The sequence below is a fragment of the Neodiprion pinetum genome, chromosome 3, assembly GCF_021155775.2.
Source record: "Neodiprion pinetum isolate iyNeoPine1 chromosome 3, iyNeoPine1.2, whole genome shotgun sequence".
Lineage (NCBI taxonomy): Eukaryota > Metazoa > Arthropoda > Insecta > Hymenoptera > Diprionidae > Neodiprion > Neodiprion pinetum.
Genome location: NC_060234.1, coordinates 42,041,512 through 42,054,678, shown reverse-complemented (window position 1 = coordinate 42,054,678; position 13,167 = coordinate 42,041,512). Strand labels below are relative to the sequence as shown.

General features: G+C 40.0%; 1 protein-coding gene across 4 annotated transcripts in view; it reads right to left on the bottom strand.

Moving 5' to 3' along the window:
* LOC124215301 (WW domain-binding protein 4) overlaps positions 1-13,167 on the bottom strand; it is a 30,661-nt gene that overhangs the window by 3,511 nt on the left and 13,983 nt on the right. The window contains exons 1-6 of one of the 4 annotated variants that reach the window (XM_046618521.2): positions 12,305-12,450; positions 2,553-2,760; positions 2,289-2,390; positions 1,866-2,003; positions 1,373-1,625; positions 533-854 (exon numbers count right to left, since the gene is read on the bottom strand). In XM_046618521.2, the coding sequence (XP_046474477.1) occupies positions 533-854; positions 1,373-1,625; positions 1,866-2,003; positions 2,289-2,390; positions 2,553-2,760; positions 12,305-12,318 (1,037 nt within the window). In that variant the 5' untranslated portion in view covers positions 12,319-12,450. Of the gene's footprint in view, positions 1-532; positions 855-1,372; positions 1,626-1,865; positions 2,004-2,288; positions 2,391-2,552; positions 2,761-5,629; positions 5,662-7,337; positions 7,558-12,304; positions 12,451-13,167 lie in introns of those variants that run through there. The other 3 variants (XM_069134688.1, XM_069134689.1, XM_046618523.2) reach the window with 3 other exon arrangements.

Sequence of the window (13,167 nt, the reverse complement as noted above, 5' to 3'; positions counted from 1 at the left end):
TTGTTCTGCATTCGTTACAGTTTTCACTATAATATTATACACACCCCTGTATCCAGCTCCCCAAAGCCCAATAGATTACCCTGAGGAATACACGAACACAATTTGCCGGGATTTACGGGGGTTCATCAAATTTCTACACTTTGAAGGCCGGGATACCCGGTATTTTCAATCAGGGAGATTCAAATCAATACTACGGAACGTAATTTCTGCATCGATGATATAAAACAGAGACATTTCAGATACTATACTTTTTCTATTCTCGGCCGAAAACTAAAATGAATAATTAGGTCGTTGCGCGTGAAAAAATTGAATACATGTATGGAAAAGCAGAGAAATGACGTCAGTCATACACGGGATCATAAGATCAGTTCAATTCAACTGCTCTTAACATGCGCAATTATCTACATTCTGATAAAATAGAGGAAATATCCGATCTAATTATCTTATGTGTTTCTCTGCTTTGTACACATAAAAAAATTGGTTAATTCTTTTTTTTTCACGCGAAGACGCAATTATATCCTGGTCTTCTCACATCACTTGCACGGTCTTCCACGTTCCGTAGGGTTGTGGCCGTTCAGGCACACTGTAATCTCTCCTATAGGGAACGCTGGGTGATTGATCCTCATCATCGTCAGGCTCGACGGCGTGTTCTTGTTCCTCCCGCTGCTTCCGAATCTCTTTGTATTTTTCTCTCTCGGCGTTGGCTCGCCGCTCCTCGGCGGTTTCCTCCTTCTTCTTCTCCTCGTCCTTGGCTATTTGAGCCAACAGTTCCTCCTGCAGAGCCAATTCCTTGGCTTCCTCCTCCTGCTCGGCAATTGTCGCGAAACCTTCCGCTGGTGGCTCCCACACAGATTCTGTTGAAATTTAGCGATTCAAATTACACATTCACACATTAACGCCGCGCCTTGGTCTGCAGTGGATAAAAAATATTGCGAGAAATATTTTTTTGAGTGGTTTTTATTCTGGTCATTTGAATAAAGACGTTCGAATCGTTTTTTTTTTTTGGGCATCTTTTTTGCCATCGCTTGCGATTCGCTTCAGGTAGATGACGTCACATCGATCACCGCCTCCGGCGGAGACGCTTTATACTATGTAGTTAGATTAGGTTAGGTTATGTTGAGATTAGGCAATATTAATCGATTTCAAAGCTTATTTTTGATGATTCGCGATATTTCATTTCTAATTTTTTAAGGTTTTCGAGACGTTTGATCGAATTAATCGATCAGGCTTTAAAATTCGCTGTGAAAAGCTTACCTAAAGTCAGTGGGAACCGTGAGCTGATTTTCTTCGGAAATTGTTCTGAACTTTTGATCGAATAAAATTTCCTCAATCGTTTTTCAAATTTTAAAAATTGAAAGGCATAGTCACGAACCGTTTGTCTGGATGTGCCAGTAGTAGGTATATCCTTCGGGACTGACTGCTTCGTACCAAAGTTTCTGGGCGAAAAGTTGACTCCTAACTTTGGCTGCATCGTCTTCCAACCCTTTCTTGACCCTCTTGCCTTTGATTTTAGCCTTGCCCTGAATCTTCACGTCTCCGCTTGCTCCGGGTAAGCCCGATTTGTGGCTGGAAGATCTGGGTTGAGACGACGAAGAAGGATCGCAGGGATCGACGTCGAATTGGGGCTGCGATTATTAGGAGGATTGATTCAGATATCGTGAAAATGCGAGATAAATAAAAATGGATCGACGAAGAAGTTTGAAAAAAATAATTCGAGTCCCGTAGTGTAGTGTAAAGTTAATATTCGAAATCACACGTAAAGAAGAGGAGAGGAAATGGATTAAACAGCTTATGATTAGTCGGAGGATATCCAAGCGTGCTTCTTTCAGCAATTTCGTTATCTATACGTTCAAATAATTTCTGACCTCTCGCTCTCCTCGATTCCCTTTATTTCCACGTGTTTGCGCGCCTCCGACTGTAGGGTAAAATTGTCTGTTCTTGTACCTTGGACTGGCTTCTGGAGGTGCCAGCTGAGGTGCTTTTGGAACATTCGGCGGTGCGGCCTGTAAAAAAGCCGATTCGTTTTTACCCAGATTTTATTTTCGATCGGCTAGCTGTTTCACATGGTGTCCGGTAAAAAATTTCTAGCAAATTCAAGGACATTTCAAGGACATTTTAAGATTATTCAAGAACGTTCAGGAAAAATAAGAATACACGAAAATGATAATTGTTATATACATTTCTTCATCCTGGATATTTCCAGGACTCTTTAAGGACAAGCAAAATTCAAGGACATTTCCAGGACTACTAGATACCACGATTTCAGCCGCCTTTAACTTACAACTCACGTCGTTTTTTCCTGCGTTTTCTAATTTTTCACGAATTATCCTCTCCGCTGTTAGATCAGTCGTGTTGTTCTCAACGTCTTTGAGATATGCCGCCATTGCTGCCTGAAACGAAAGAAATTGCGTTTTATTTCTTATCCTCTCGTGAATCGTGTAAGCGCAACTTTTTTTTTTTTTTTGTTTTTGGACGTGCCATGTTCGTTTTTAGAACCGGTAATCATGCAGAGCGGAAGAAAAGAAGAGTGGAATAAATGTTTCGCTGCTCACGGTCTCCATTTTCTTAATGTCATCCTCGAACTTCCGGTGCTGCTTGGCCTGTTTAGCACTGTTTTTATGAATCTCCCGGAGTCGTTTGCCGACATTTTCCTTGTGCTTTTTGCCACCTTCGTGGAACTCGATGCTCGGCTTGTTGTCGGCGATCCAGCATTTGCAAAAATCGCAGAATTTCCGACCCTGAGACTTCCAGTAATCGGCCCTAACGAACAAGATGCGTGGTGGGATTCAGTTACAGTTTTACACGTGTTAAATCAGTCATTATGTACAAAATTTATTTATAAACATGTTATCATTTGCATTTGAATCAAGCGCGCGCGCACCGTGCAGAAATTGAAAGTAAATATGTAAATGGTATTTATATAACATAATTTCAAAGAGGGTGAATCGGGTGAATAAATATTATGAAGCTGTGGATATACGTGTTCCTCTTATTTACTCAAAATGTTGGGGAAAACTGAGAGAGAGAGAGAGAGAAAGGGGGGAGGGAGAGGGAGTGTAAACGAATATCGAATAAGGATGAGAAACCGACCAGGCGACAATCTGAAAATCAAAGTTAACGAAACTTGGAATTGTTCGATTGAATGCTAGAACGTCGAGAGCAAGAGAACTTCTTCAATGTTGACCAAACCCTCGGCGAGCCTACACTTATAACTACTTTTGCGAATCTACGAGCGGAAAATCAGGAAAGGGTAGGAAAAAAAAAGGCAACGCGTGTCCGTCCGAAAAAACATTTTCGCGGGTAATAATCTTTTCCTTCATTTTCACGTAAGCTGGGTTAGTTGGATGGAAATAAGAGAATAGAAAAAGGAAAAAGGTGGATATACAGATTACAGAATATGTCAGCAGTTGAGATTTATATACGACAATTGCATCCGGTTACAATGAAATCCGACATTATTCCGTCCCTCGTCGCTTCGTACAAGATGGGTTTTCATAAAACGCGATAATGCCTGTCGATCTCCTCCACTCTTCAGCGAATGCGAGAACAATTTATTGCAGACATTACTGCTGCACAATATGCCTCTGGGCTCTTGACAGCAATAAATTCTACCTATAACTAATAACACATTTTCATTCATGGTGTAGGAATTTGATAACACGTTAATGCGTCACAACGAAATGCGGTTTTACGAGGAGTCGGCTGTAACGTGCATTTATATTCAGGCATTTGTTCTGCTAATCAATTTGTATTAATTTTTTTTTTTTTTTTTCGGAAATCGATATTCCAGTTGATCACGTGTAGGTAAATGGTTTTGTTTGCGAATTATGTCGAGGGTATCAAAGATGCGCCCTGCATAACATGTTTCTTCTTTTTTTTAATAAAATCAGAATGTATGTTCGAACGAACGACACTTGGTCTACATTCCACTCCCGTCTATTGTCCTCGCGAAATATCTACCGTACACCTATACACACAATCAAGCCTAGAGCTAAACAATAACAATGAACGTGCGAAATAGTGCATCGGCCATTCTCGCCTAGTTGGCAATTAAATCTCGCCTCCCTGAGCTTTGCAGTGTTTGCAAAGTGCCGTTAAGGCTCGATCCGCGTGTCCGTTTGAAATATTTTTTATAATTAAAATTGCTCACTTGAAATTGCTCAGCTAATATTAATAATTCATTATCAATTTTTTATGGGCATTATTATGTTGAGAAATGACCGAAAGCGCTTGTATTACGCATTATGGGTTCAATTTCGGACCAAAACCCAGCGCTGTGCATGTCATATTAATCAGCGGTGTATCTACTTCGGTAATTAGTCTAATACAACGCGTTATAGTGTACACCTCACATTTCGGAGTAATTAACCGATCCGGGGTTCAAGGGCGCAGTCTGGTTGACGCCCATTTTTAAAAATCGGCTGTCTCTAAGTGCTCTCCACGTATAATCCTATTGCAAGCTTCTTTTCACGGAACTCTATACAGTAGATTGAAAGTCGAAACGAAGGAATAAAAAAAATATATGGCATTTCTCGAGAATTCAACGATGAATCGAAAACCATATTGATTCTCGATTCCACACATCGTCGAAAATAATTAAGATTTCCATACTGTTTCTTCTTTCACGAGGTCAAAGTGCACAAAATACGCAAGATGACAAACTGGTCTTACATTTTTCGCGTTCTACTAATATTTCGCAAAGTTCATCGTAAATCGATCTGTAAAATTTATTACCGCACTTTGTTTTTAGCGTATGGCTATCAACATACCGCGAGTTGTATAATAAATATGTAACGACGTTACAATGTGCACGCCTATGAACTTCTCTGCAGTTTTTCGTCAACTTGACGGTAAAAGAGGAAACTTAAAAATCGTGAGCCAAGCTCATCAATTTTCTCTGAACGATGATGCATGGACTCAAAAACAGCGAACCTCATTCTGGAAATCTATCAGTCAATAAATCCGCCCCAATTTCACCCAATTTTCAAAGTTACGAGACAAATTGCAGAAAGCCAACGAGGATCTGAACTCGTAGACAAAATTTGATAGTCCGCCTTCCTCCCCCTACGAGTTTTGTATCCCAATGGGTTTCCGCCCAGCCGATATCCGGTTATACGTACTGCATGGCGTGAGATACACGTCGAGGTTCAGAGAGCTCAGCTTTCCGCATAGTCTATATACCGCACAATATCCCGCACGTACGCGATACACGTAAACCGTTTTGTTTTGCACAGCTGTCCCGTTGTGCCTTTATCCGTCCGGTTCGCATTACTTGATTCTATACTTTATTCTGATCTCGTCCTAAAAATGCGACGCATGCAGTTATGGATCAATGGACCCCATCGTCCGAACCCAAATTTGACAAGAGAGAAGAAGCCGTTTTAAAAATTTCCAACCAAGTTATTTGGACAATGATGGAGAAAACGAATGAAAAGGACGTAGGTACTTAATATGCGATAGAAATGAATCTGCAGGCCAAATTCAAATGGACGTTGTTTATGTATAAGAACAGATAATCTGTTTATTGGAATTAAACTTGATGAAATTTTTTTTTCCTTTGATATTCTTTTTTTTTTAGTCTTCGGTCAATTGGTTTCTTTCCGCTTGATAACTCGTTGAATATCCTTACCTGTTGTCCGTCTCCATTGTAGATCAATCAAAGAGTAATAATAAGAACTGGTGGAAAATGGTTCAAATATTTCATTATCCTATATTTGAGTATAGAATATATATTTTTGTCGATAAGAACTCACGATATCGAGTTTCCCACGAAAGTGCCCCCGTTAGAACTCAATTATACGTATGTATGTATACATGATATGACGTACAGACACCGTTTCGAAGACTTCTCAATTATTGCATCGAGTCACGCACATGCTGTGTGAATATATTCGTTTCAGGTTGAAATTAAATCGGATTACGGCTACGGTGTCGGATTGAGAATTCGCAATTCCGTTAGGTTTGACTCTTCGAAATCCTGTTTGCGTCATTATTAAGGTCAAGATTCTCGGTTTATACAGACAATCGTAGACGCCGAGAAATAGAAAATTGGAACATTTGCAAGTTCGGATCTCTTTTTTATTATACACACTGGAAAAATTGTCTCATTCGAGGTTTAAAAGGAATTTCGTCAACGAAGATCGTATGAATATACTGGAAAATATGATATTGTTAATGAATCAGCTTATTGCACCAACTCATCGTCACAATCCCATTGATATTGCAATTGTTGTTACAGGCAGTGGTCAGAGGCATTAAATTATTTTCATAATATAATATTTCGATCTCTGACTCGATTAGATACACGATTTTCTCGTTGATAGTAGAGAACTATCGTTCTTTACCTTGTGCAAACGAAAAGAAAGGAAGTCGAGTCTTTAGCAATCCCCATCGTCCGTATTTCAAAAGAAACAGCATCAGCCTCGGAGGTTTTTCAATATTGTAATTATTGTCATCCAAATTGAAAGCTATTATTACACCAACGTTTTCATCGCGCGGTATATTTGATAAGGAAAAACTTCCCGACGGCGACAAAGTCACAAAGAAAAAAAAGAGAGAACGGAGGCGTCATTGACGAGTAAAATAATCTCGAGTCTGTGGTTCCCTCAATTGTCGCCCTTCCATTAAACGAACTGCAAATGATATCTTCATCAAAGCGTACTTGATCTACATTTCATTCCCGACCGTTGTTCCATAGTCGACGTAAGTGCTAAATAATATAAGTGCATTCTCGCCTAGTTGCCAATTAAACATGACCTCTCTCTGTCTTCTGTATAAGTATTCTCAAAGCGTCGACGTGTCCCAGTATAACACCGGCCTACGTGTACTATTTCTCTCTCTCTCTCTCTCTCTCTCTCTCTCTCTCTCTCTCTCTTTCACCCCTTCTTGTCCATCCAGCCAGCCAACTCTGTATACACAGCTGTGTGTATACTCGGTTTTGGTATACAGAAACTCAGGCATGATTGGTGATAGCAAAAATGTTTATACCGCAGGTCAGTGCGGTACAAACTTCGCGTGAACATCGCCTTGTGTTAATCCCGGTCAAAGCGGGCGTTCGCAATCACCGTATAAAAATTGTTGGGGGAAATAATTTGATTACAGAAGGTCATAAGGTGAAAGAGAAGCTGGTTCGGTTCGACAGTTCGTTGAAACCTTCGTTTCGAGCTCGTCAAGAGTTTTCGTGTTGCGAAGGAATTTTCCATTACCGATGGGCGGATTGAAACCGTTATACGAACGAATATTTCAGAACCCGATATTGAACAAATATAAACGATTGATGATGCCTAGTCCAATTAAAGTTCGACGCATGCATCACGTATAAACAGATATCACTTCACTGGTAAATAAACACTATCGTCGCGCGGACCGCTTCTGCCAATTGGATATGGCTTCCAGTTTGAGCCATTGAGCTGAAAGACCAGTTGACGCTATTCCAATTCTCTTCTTACCGATCGCGAACGCGATGGCAAAGTCAACGAAGATTTTGGCGAGCCACTGTCGCACGTTGGAAACACTTGAGATTTTTTATCGCTTTTCGAAGAGGATCCAGGTGACGTCGAACGACACGCGAAAGAGTTCGGAATGGTCTCACGATCCGCAACCGCGATAGGTGAGCCCTACGTCAGCGTAACCGTCATAACCCTGCACATTCTATAAATATCTTCATCAATAATATCGTCCCCTATGTGCAGAGTGAGATGGCTGTAGCCATACGGCACGGTCCTGGTACCGGCCACAATATCTTACCGGATTTTACACGCCCGAGTTTGCCAGCATCAGCTTGAGTCGAGGAGCACAATGTGCCGCATTCCATTACAAAAGACTGATTACTAAAATGGGCCACGAAATGCGCAGTGGGTGTAATAATTCGTTCGTTCTATTATTACATTCGCATCGGGTCGTTACCGGCTATACACCCATGGGGACAATTTGTGTGGCACGATTTGAGCCAACAAAGCTATTAGTCGCGTGTCACTTGCAGCCTGACGTACATACGTAAATGTTGCACCCATAACACTGGCAGCCTTTCTTTCTGCCAATCCTGAAGAAATGAAGGAATTCTCTCGGTTTCTTGGGCACGGTTTCGAGGGTCGAGAAAAAATTAATGTCATACACTGTGCGAACAAAGTTGGGGAACTTCACTGAGAGAAAAGATTCCTCCTACAAGGAAGGTATTTCAGTTCGATCACTCCGATTTCATTTCTTTTGTAATATGTTATAGTAGACTAAAAACTAAGCGATATCAATTTTTTTTTTATCTGCCATTAAACACTCTAAGGGGATGAAACCACTCTCCAAAGTAAGACATGTCAAGAGGGGATTTCGCACTTTTACCCGCCAGAACGTAATATTTTTTTTAACCAATCCAACGGGAAAAGTTTTCTCATAACGAGAAATGAAAAATGTAATTTTCTCAATAAAAAAAAAAAAAAAAATGCCAAATCCCCCCTTGACATGCCTTACTTTGACCCCATTAAAGTGTTCAATGGCAGATGAAAAAAAATACGTGTCGCTTAGTTTTTAGCATACTATAACATATTCGCAAAAGAAATGAAATCGGGGAGATCGATCTGGGATACCTTCCTTGTAAGTCTCATTAAAGACAGGCCGTTGTTGTGAGATACACGTGTCTGTTGTATAATAAGTGGGGCTTCTAAGTAGGTTGAGTTGCGCAATTTGTATAAGGACAGGTACAATCGTGCTTGCATGCATGCAGCGGCTTCAAGGCACACGAGCAAAGTGTTTGTTCGTACACAACTTTAAGGTTAGATAAAAGGGGGGACAAGTACGACGATCCCCCGATGACATCCCAACAGCCGTTTATTTACTTAAGAGCTCATGTAACGATGAGTGGGATTGGTCAACATACGGAGGGATTTCCCATATCACGGTAGACTTACGGCAGCCGAGCTCAGCGACGGAATAACGAAGCCCATTAGCATCCAATACAAATAAATCCAAGGCGAAGTCGAAGAGAAAAGAAAACAAATGTTTACCGATGGTTTATTTTTCCAATCTCTTAACGCGCTTTTCTTTATCGCGCGATAAAAATGTCGCTCAAGTTCCTAGAGGAACGTCGTTACAGTCCAGCTAATTGTGAATCATTGATAGGTGCTTGCAGGTCTTATATTCTTCGGGCTTTTCGGCCAGTTACACTTACAAAATTTCACTTCATCAATTTCTGACACTGCTGCGTCTTATGTCAGGTATATCCGTTGACCATTTTCAACGACAGACTCCGACTACGAGGCTTTTTGGCAAGATTATAATGATTGCAAGTAAGTATGATGAAAAAGTGTCTTTTTGCTATAGTCGAGTGAATGTATCAAGATGAAGGCACAGTGTGTGAGTATGATCTATTTCGGGTAGCACAACTTTGGCTTTTACGTTCAATTTAGATACGTTTACGTGGCGCTAGATAACTTCGCATTCAATTTAGATAATTAGGGTGCTTCCTACTCGCCGACATCTCTTCTCTTCCACCTGGCAAACGAAACGAGATCTAGAACGATTTTAGCCTTTAGCTATCCGTCTCGCTTCCTCCTCCACTTCCCAAAGCTCATCGTTCTACCGTGTACTACTAGGCTATACTTCTTTGGCTATAGGTAGTTCAACTTCTACACGCGTGCTCCACAAAAGCTGCGATATATCATCGGCTGATTATACCCACCAGCGAAACTACCGACACTCGACAGAAACTGCAAACTCCTCTATACCATGAAGCTGAAAATTGCTTTGGTGAAGCTAACCCGTCTTTCTCTTTCCGACAGTTCCTCAAACTCGCTCATGTCCACCTGGATCTTCAAGCCACTCGAGAACTTATCAGGCAATTATATCCAGTTTCCGGCTAGTCTCGATTCATTCTGTGGCTTGGTTTGAACACCATTGGAATAAAGCGGATAACGACACGATTTTTCTCAAAAAAGTTTTATGCCCCGTTCTTTGTCTCGTTGTTTAGAAGAAGAGGAAAACGATGTGTGTGGCTCTGTTCTTTTAAACACCGATTGTGCAATCAGGCTTTTGAAAGAATCTGTTTTTTTGATGTACTCTAGGATCATTAGTATTGCTCAAAGTCGAGTGAAACAGGTCGAATGAAATACCGAACAATATCTCTGCAGGCTGATTTTTTCAAGAGTGGTTAATCGTCCTCCGATAAAATATTGGTACGGTGTATATAGGTGCCTATATGTATACACCTGACTTCAAAAGCCTTGGTATTAATTTATATACCGCTATTTCAAAGCGCTTCAAACGAGTGTACTTCAAATGACTTGTGACTCGGGTTGACTTCGCATGACTTAATGTCACTCCGAGCGAAGTCAAGAGACGAAATGATGGTTGTCTGAAACCGTGGTTACGGATTCTTCCAACTTCCTGAACTTTGTCCCAAGTTCCAGGTTCAAAATCGTGACTCAGAATCACACAAATCGACTGTCTGAAGATGGTGCAAAAAAATTGATGTCCGGTACTTTTTGCTTGGCACAGTTTACAGCGTGACGTTTGGCGATACCAGAAAGTGGCTCGGTATCGTTGTTATTTAACATACGTTGTTACATAGGTATACACAGAGCTTAAAATCTACAGTACCGAATGCTCGGTAATCTGTGTTTCGGATGAGTGAAGCACATGCAATGCTACTTGGGAGTGAATCATTTAACCACTATCTGCTAATGCAAAACTCGCGTCAGAGCTTTTGAACCGGCGGATCTTATTGGTTGGAAAATAATCGGGAAACATCTGCAAGTTCTAACTTGTAAATGGGAATCAATTTGAAAATGAAAAATCGGATAACCGGATATTTACATTAGTCTGTGTCTTTCGTAATTGTGACCTGTCATCTGGACAAGAAACTCGGGCTTCTCCTCGCCTATCGTAACAGTTTCAAACGGCGTGTTTTTTTTTTTTTTTGCCCTTGACAAATATCAACGATGAAGGATGTATGGACACGTGGACAAGCAGTCCATGCTGCGAAATGATGAAGGATTCCGGGTGTCTTGACGAGTACGTGTACTCGTACCATGATCATCATGGTTCGAAGAATCGCGTGCGATATTCACCTCCTCAGTGCTTTCGGTATTTTTATTCCCTCGTACTTTTAGTTTATTTGATATATTTTCTTTCTTGTTTCTCGAGTATTCTCAGTTATAACAAAAATAATAATAATTTGCTACTTAGTCCACGTCATTTGGTCCGTCGACTGGGTTCAGCTCGAGCGTTTATTTTGTCCCGTTAATTCGGCATGCAATAAATTTGTCACCGCTTTTAACGAGAGGTTCGCTCGGCAGTTTCACCATCGTATATTTCCAAGATTTCTCGTTCGATGACGACGCGTCTCCTGATTTGTATTAATGATCGTATTAATTGAGAGTAGTTTTCTTGTGTCTCGTTTCTTTTTCGGAGCTGTATTCCGGGTCGAGGTTTTTGGCTATTTCCACTATGATGTGACGTACGTAATAAAAATGAACAGGTATCTGACGTGCGACGAAAGTGCAGTTGATCATTCGAATATTAGACACGGAACGGCAAAATAATGTACTTAAATCGAGAGGCGATCAATAAAGTTAATATTTTTAAAAATATATAAGGCTATCCAGGTGATTTATCAAGTAGAAAAAGCCACAAACTCAACGACGACAATATTTCACAAGTATAATATACAACCACACAGCTTCGACCTACACGCGCTTTTATATATCAAGTAGAGCATATGAATTTAATTTTAGTTTATACATAATAAAATGGCCCAAAGCCATGCAAACCGCGGACCGCAACATGACAAAACGTATTGTTGCTACACAAAGACGATTTCCTGTCGCGGTAACAAAATACTGTTAAATCAATCTATAGCGTTTATCACCATCAAAGGTATCACACAACTCTTTTATCACAATTTCCGCGATTATTTCCGTAATTGCAATAATCGACACTCGTTTCCGCTTTGCGTGTGTACGAATACAGGTTAAAAATTTCCTCGTTCAACTATCAAATCTCCTACAATATTGATTCTTTCCCCCTTTCTCAGGGATACAAGATTCAATTTTGTTACTACGAAACTTCTCTCTTGCATACATGTACACAAATTTATTAACACATTCAATTATTCATCATCTTTCTATCCCGATTTTATTTATCATTCTTATTTTATTATTTACCACGTTATGTTATAGTAAGCCGAAGATCTTCTCGCGCGATCGATGTCACGTGCCAACTAACAAATTTTTTCACGCTATCGTTACACACTAATATCGTATGTATAGTGTACGTGTATCCTAGTTATACCTATAACCTATCCTACTTATCTTACCTGCGGCTGTTCATCCGCGGTGACTGACGAAGCTACGCGTTGAACCTTCGTAACGGTTGGATTCCCGCCAAATTTTACGCACCCCAGGCCCCGACTAGACGCTGCATGGTCGGCCATTTGTTTTTTTATTTCTATTCTTTTTTTTTTCCCGGTTTCTTACTCGTGTTAAATTCATATATTATTCTTCTTTTTTTTTTCTCGCTTTCTTGGTCTCGTTTTACTTTTGATATCTATCGCACGCACTTTTAACCCAGCTTTCAAAGATCGATTTGATCAAAGTGGAACGCGTTGATTGAACTTATTTATATTACTTTTGACACGATAATATACATTGAATGCGATTTGTTGAAGAAATTAAGAACAACGCGTCCGGTTTCAACATTATGCAGGTTTACGTATACAAAACTGCTATGATAGTTTAGATTTTGTTCGTCACGATCATGTTTTTTTTTTTTTTTCCTATCATTTCCTTCTTTTTCCGTTCCTAATTCTTATACATACGCAAAGAATGGAATAGAAATAGAAAACATTTACGCTAAATCGAATTCGCAAATTCGATTCGTATTCTTTTTGTTTTTTTTTTTCTTGAAAAGAGGTAATTTAACATTTTTTCTACGACGTCGTTTATTAGAGTTTATTAAAATTTTATGGAAAAAGGCGGGAGGAATATAATTTGGAGAAGAAATACGTGGCAAATACAGGGGTGGGTTTGTTTATGCAATAACTTTCCCTCTCGTTAAATAATACCGTGTATAAGTCACGCTCGTTGAAATTATTTTGAAAAACAATTGAGCCACGGCATAACGTTTACAACCGTTTATAAGTTTACAAAAACATATGCATTCCTGCATGGAACAGCTTAT